At 31.6% G+C, this 7,170-nt stretch overlaps 1 protein-coding gene across 1 annotated transcript; it reads left to right on the top strand.

Annotated features, from left to right (window-relative positions):
* Positions 1-3,111: 3,111 nt before the first annotated feature.
* On the top strand, positions 3,112-3,667 carry LOC119631711 (shieldin complex subunit 1-like). Its single transcript, XM_038024157.1, has 2 exons — positions 3,112-3,270; positions 3,333-3,667. The coding sequence occupies exons 1-2, from the start codon at positions 3,261-3,263 to the stop codon at positions 3,602-3,604; spliced, it is 282 nt and encodes a 93-aa protein (XP_037880085.1). The 5' UTR covers positions 3,112-3,260; the 3' UTR covers positions 3,605-3,667.
* The last annotated feature ends 3,503 nt before the right edge of the window (positions 3,668-7,170 follow it).

Below are 7,170 nucleotides of genomic sequence, written 5' to 3'. Positions count from 1 at the left end.
TTGCTCTAGATTTAATTTAAAAAATTAACTCAATGGATATTTAGGATATCTTGCGGCGACCTAATGCCTTGTACGCGATGCCATATCCAATCTATATATTGTATATATATTATCGTAAACCTTTTGCCGAGAAATCATGGCTCAGAGTCCAGCGTTTCATTAAAAATGAAAAAAAAAAAATAAAGTCTGGACTTACACATATGCCTAAATACGTGTCATTCATTTCAGGTCAATTTAAGAATTCATTTGAATTTTCTTTAAACGCATCGTAATCTGAAAGAAGTTCTTTTATTATATTAAATATTATTATTATTATTATTACTATTATTATTATACATTTAGCCAGAGAATAAATTGTAAGACTCTAAATAAAGTCTTAAAGCACTAGCGTTTAAGGCTTTTTGACTTTATTTTTAATAACTCTACCGCACTTGAAATTTGAACCCACGATCATTGAGTTGCTAGTCGAGACTCTTGCCTAGTCGACCACTCAAGCGGATAGATAGATAATAATAGACTTAAAGGAGAAACTCGTTGGATTTCCGAGTCAGAACAAGACTCAACAAGACGACATAACGTTTGACATAACGAGGAAAACAATCGATATAAGAAAAGTTAAACTTGACATGAATCATATACAGAAATAATTAAATCTAAATAATGATATATGTAAGAAAAGGTTTGTTCTCTCAAAATATGCCTATAAATCGAATTTATCGCGGTATACTCGGTTCTTTAAACAAAAAAAAAAGAAAAAAAAAAGAAGAAAAGAAAAGAAAAGAAAAACAGCTGACACGCATTTTACTAAAATTTTTACCCTACTGTGGTACATAGCGTAAATATTTTTCGTTGCTTTTCCGTTTCGTGCTCCCCAGTAACAAGTTCAAGAATACCAAATGAACATAACAATTATCTGGACAATAATATCAAATACGTGTTGCTACCGCAATACTCATCGTTTGCGCTTATGTCGTTGTCTTATAAGCATAATATAAGCGGAGAAACAACAAAAAATTTGTTGTTAAGATTTGGTGACAAGATATCAACTTTTATTAGCAAATGTTTGCTTGTTGCAACATCTTCAAATACCTTTTCCTGGTTGACTCGATTTACTTGCTTACATAGACTTATCCTTAAGTCATTATTCTATGTTTCTCAATCATTTTGTTAATTTTTAAATATTTCCTTTGCAAAAATTTATAATAAAATGCCGACCAAAGCCTTTGCATATCAAAATAGAGATATTTACGATCATCGAAAAATCTTGATACCGATCAGATTAGATGATACACAATTGCTTTCTAATATTCGTTATAGTATTGACTTGGCCAATTGGCCAATCCATCCGATGAGTCCAGCATTAAAGTGTTCCATCGTTACGTGGTGCTAGTTTAACGTGCAACATAAACCGCATACATTTTCGTGAAGCGTTTTTTCTTTGTCTAATTTTTCTCCTTTTTTTTTTTGTTTTTTCTTTTTTTTTTACGGTTGTTGTTGTTGTTGTTTCGTTTTATGTATTTTTGCAATTCAAATGTGACTTCATCACTGAAATAGATTTCAATTTAAAGATAGTCGAGCACACACACGTAACGACAATAATAACGACAAATACATTGCTGGGCACAAATGTCTCTCTATTGTGGAAGACGAAAAAAAAAAAAAATAAATAAAAAATAAAAAAAATGAATAAATAAAATCTCTTCCTTTTTTCGGGCTTTTTGGGCGGTAAAAAGCAAATTAAAAGTATGATTGCGATTGTCAACGAAAGCCTATAAAACTGTATGCGATCCCGTTCGATACGTGTGCAATCAATCGAATTGGAAGTGAAATTGAACTCTTTTGTTGAAACTAATTGGATGTACGAGTATATTTATCGCGACAAGAACCACAGACATATGTACATATATATATATATATATATATATATATAAAATCATTTTATATATGTTGTGTGCGTTAGTTTTTTATTTACTAAAGTACTTATATGGAAGTAGAAACACTTACAAATTTTTGATTAACTTTTGTATCCGAGAAAGCAACACAATAACGTACTAACTTTATAATTTAATGCGAATTAAAAATTTTATGATATGTGCGCTCTTGACAAACGTTAGACCTCGCAGACATCACTTTAGCCACGTTAGTCGAAAAGTTTAATGCTATTAGGAGCAATTCAGTTTGTAGCTCACCATTATTGATATGGAAATGGGCTTAATATCTAAGAAACTAAAAAAAAAAAAAAAAAAAAAAATTTTAACTAACTTAAGAACTATGATTTTATAGCCATATACAAAAATTTGTTTGATCTAAAACGTTCCTATCACTTTCAATAAAAATGATGACAACCCACAAGTCTCCCCAAGACTTGACTTATTATTATTTTAATATTAATTTTTTTTTATTTAACGCTTCCTATCTCTTCAGTGTTGTTCACATTATCGCTTTAATTTTCCAATCTCTTATCTATTGTGTACTAAACTTCAAGATCACACTTTAATTTATTTTTATATCAATCGACGCAAAGTAGGAGTACAATCATTTTGTGATAACGTTTACCCCACTCATAACGAAACTTGACAGACAATATAAAATGCACAGATATTATTGTGAATTGATCTGTGAATTGATTTGCCCGTTTGTCTGCCGTATATGTTCAGCCGGTCGTAAAAATTAATATATCGCCTTCAAATCCGGAAATTCTTGTATGCAGATCGATATAGAAAATGGATCAAATCAATGGACGGCCAAGTCCACAATACACACAAAAGAAGACGGGATTGTTCGCTCATTGCTTATAAACTTGAATATATAACTGGGTTTTGCGATACAAATTTTCATATATATTCCATGAGTCATCCAAGGGTACACGCAGAAAGATAGAGAGAATAGCATCATCAAAGTCATCTTAATTTTATTTTTTTTATTTTGTTCATATTAATATAAAAATTGGAATAGGTATAAAAGATTCGGTCATAACTGATTCTAATACATTTTCTCGTTTATCTTTGTTCTCCAAACATTTTTTTTTCCCTTGTTAAATTTAACTAACTGGGCCCCATATTGAATAATGTTGTAATGTAAACGTAAAATATATTACAAGTGTTTTTATTAAAAGTTTCCAACTAATTATTTGAAATAATTTCACAATTGGTCCACTATTTCATTATAAATACCGACTGCAATCTTCAAAATCAGAAAGTTTGTGATTTACTTTCATAAAGATCATTACTGAAGTCGTACCGAAGCCTATAAACAAAAATATGAAAGCTGGTAAATATCATGCGAAGGCAGTGAAGATCAAATTTAATTTTCTCGGATAATTAAAATTCTAGCATTTTGTTTGATTGTTTGCTTGGCCGTTGCCTTAAGTTGCGTTTTGGCCTGTAATCCTGATGGCGATGGCAAACCCGAATGCAACTCTTCAAATGTGAATGTCAAACAACGCAATTTCTGGGATCCTACGCATTATTGGGAATGCGAGAACGCCACCGGTGAACCAGAAAACAAGCGCTGTGATGACGGTTTGTTATTCAGCTCTGACAAAGCGGATTGCATACCACTGGGTGAATGGGTTTGGACTCCTCCTTGTCCGGAAAAAGCTTAAAGAGATTTTTCAAACCAATGTGAGATTTTATTCAGAAAAATAAAACTCTTCTCAGCAAAGATATTCGAAAGTAAAAATTATTTTTCAACATGACCTCTCGTTTTAACATGACGCCCAAAACATGATGAATTGATTTCGCCCTAATTTAGCGAAATTAATTTTCTTGTGAAAAACGTTATTTTTTTTCACCTTATTTTCGTCATAAGGTAAATAATATTTAGACTTTGTTGCCTTATAAAGGCGTTTTTTCGATTGTATGAAAGTGGACTCCATAAATGACATCAGCTGCTCCAAATCGTTTACATCATTTTATTACGCCGAAATACTATTACTCGACATTTTTGCCCAGGAATTTTCGTGTTCGTTAATTTTTTTCATGAAAAAATTTTTGCCAAAATAGCGCAGTCGTAAGAACAATGCGATCCGGTCCATGCTAAATAAAGCCATCCGTAAGCGGAAAACACGTGCATATACTAAATTCCAGCAAAATATCTCATAGACACCGATCTGTAGATTGAAAGCATAAATATGTCGTTAGGCGTTAGACAGGCGGATAAGCTTAATCGATTTCAAAAATGAACATGAATTGTTCGGTATAATAAAAGCTGAGTCTATCTTAAATTCTTCTGGGTGGTGCATGCAGCCGCACAAACTTACTATATACCCAGTGTAACAAAAATTGTAGGGTAACGCAAAAGAGAGCGAAAGATGAAAGAGAAGCGGGACTAGATGCAGCTATATTTATATCTGAATCGAGGCATATTCAATTTATTAAAACGTCCAATGTCCACAAAGAACCCATAGAGACCCCACAGACTATAGATATTCTCGATTGTTTTTAAACCGTCGATCGAGCATGTCCATATATTTGTCTACCCATCTGCGTAACATCCGCGCCAAACATTCTTCCGATCGCAAAAACGAGGCTCTCGAATTCCAATTTGGTCGAAACATTGCTTCTTCGTTTAAAAAAACCAAACGCGTTTAATTTCAAATAAAAGGAAACTAAAGACTAAAACTAAACAATAAAAATCAGACACATTTATTTATATACTTTATAGGACAGAAGGGGAATATATCATCTATATATGTCGTATATCTCCCTTTGGCGTACAAAGGTTTATCAGCCCCGTGACAATTACTGACGAACTCTCATCTCGTGTGCTATCGGACAGCATATGGTTGCAGTATCACTGCGCGAGTCCGCTTTAAACTTCTATAGACATCTATGTAGGATCTCTTAAGGCAACAACAGAACAGAAATATTAAAATTATTATGATTGTCATACTTCAGCTGCAATTAAATAAAAATTCGGCGGAAAAGCAAGACTGAAAACAGAAAAGAAAATAAAAAATAAATTTTGTTTTGAATGCAAACAACAACAGCTAACCGAAGCAATGAACCAAATAAATATATTTTCATATACATAAATATAGCGAATATGAAGTCACAAAACCATAAAACTGGAACAGATCTCATCAACTCAAGCCAACCAATAAAATGCCAAGAAATCATTTTTCGCTTTTCCTAAACATAAACATTATGGTGATCGTCGTCATCATCATCATCATCATCATCATCATCACTATGGACGTCAAAAGTAAAAGACAAAAGTGACTCAGCACTCGCAAATATTTTTTATTTTTAATTGTTTTATGTCCATATGTATGCATGAGTTCAGATTAATATTCACATTTGTTTTCATTATAACTGACATCATTCATATGATGAAGTTTAGTACTAACTTTAAGCGAGAAAAAGAAAATAAACTAAAAAAACGAATACACACCCTACATGTATTTAAATCAATCTCGAATAATGTTTTACTCGAACGATATAGTTAGCGACACATATCACACAAAAGTTATATATTTTTGATCAACAAATGAAAAGTTTAATATAAATGATTTGAATCATACAGATTTTTACAGATCATAGTGACTCTGTATTAAAACTTTTCAATATATTTCCCGTTTAACTCGTTTCTGAGGAGCGAAATATCTTGAAGAAGAATACTATTATTATTATTTTTTTCATAAGTGGTCGACGCTTTCAAATTATCAGAATTTGCCTAATATATATATATATATATACATATATCGAAAACACCGAAATCTATTCTACTTAACTTTCATTTTATAAATCGTACAGGAATAATGTATCGCACGTTTACAGAGATGATGGAGATAAAATATTGATCTATGATGATGATGATAATGATGATGATAAGCTATATCATGTCCACATAGACGAATACAAACTTTTGTATTGAAGCAACTCGACGGTCTCTTAAAGTAATGTGTTTCGATGCTTTCGTGTACTTAAATTATACTAAAATCTCATATACAAAACATTAACAGTTGCAGCATCAGCACATGATTACTAACATAAAAGTGCTAATATATATATATATATATATATATATATATATATGAGAATATTTGTAGATATTTATACGTATATGCTTTTATGTAATTTTTGTCTATAAAGATTTTCTGCAATATGTTGTCGCTGTCTCGTGACATTCATTCATTCATGAATTTTTCTGTTTTTGTTGTTGTTGTTGTTACATTTTTTTTTTTTGTGAATGTAGTGTTTGCTTCATTATTTGAATTCATTCTTGAACTTTTGTACATTCAGTTCGTTCGTTGGCTTTTTACACACACACACAAAAAAAAAAAAAAAAAAAAAAAGATACACAACCTCATATCTCGTAGATATTACATGTAATTTTTGGCTCACACTGTGTGCCATAGACTACTTTTGGAAATTTGCCCAATTTGTTGGTTAGTTTTTGTTGCCGCGTTGAAACACACTGCACACATTGAGAATGGTAGAGAAAGAAGCGAAAGAGAGAAGAATAGACGCATGACTGAGTAAATGTCTCATATCAAAGTGTTTAATATATCGTTATGTTGATTTCGATTTGTCTGCTAGCTAGCATTTGCATTGTTTTGCTTTAATTTTGTTTTTTTTTTTTTTTTTTTTTTTTCTCAATTATTTTATAGACTACATTTGAATTTAATGATAATGATAATGATATATTACGGGCCCCCGGGCCGGTTTTATTAAAAAAGGAAACAGTTGTTATTAATATAACTATACACTATTTAAAGTAAATTTTAATTGCTAAAGAGCAGCGCTCATTGAAAACAACAGCAAATTTATGTAATTTTTAAAAAGTAATTAATTAAAAACTCATCATTTTTTCTCAATTATGTACTGCAAATGGACAGGGTGGCGTCCATTCCCATTCATAATATGGAATGCATTTCCCTTGTGCAGAATCGAACATTGTACTTGACATGCAGCGCTCGCATATTGGCTCTTCGCCGGCCTTCCCGCACAACCAATAACAAGTCGGGTCCCAGAAATTGCGTATGGGTTGATTCAAATTATCCTGGCTACAAACGGGCTTATTGTTGCCGTCAGGATTGCAAGACAATGCATAATTTAAGGCAATCACCATCAATAATAAGCAAAAGATACCTAAGAAATGATTTAATTATTTAAGTTGATTGTCATACTTTAAAATTTTTTTTTATTTTTTATTTTTATAGCCTAC

Source organism: Glossina fuscipes, unplaced genomic scaffold, assembly GCF_014805625.2.
Source record: "Glossina fuscipes isolate IAEA_lab_2018 unplaced genomic scaffold, Yale_Gfus_2 1, whole genome shotgun sequence".
In the NCBI taxonomy this organism is placed as follows: Eukaryota; Metazoa; Arthropoda; class Insecta; order Diptera; family Glossinidae; genus Glossina; species Glossina fuscipes.
The sequence above is the reverse complement of the archived record's forward strand: the minus strand, read 5'-3'. Positions and strand labels throughout refer to the sequence as shown.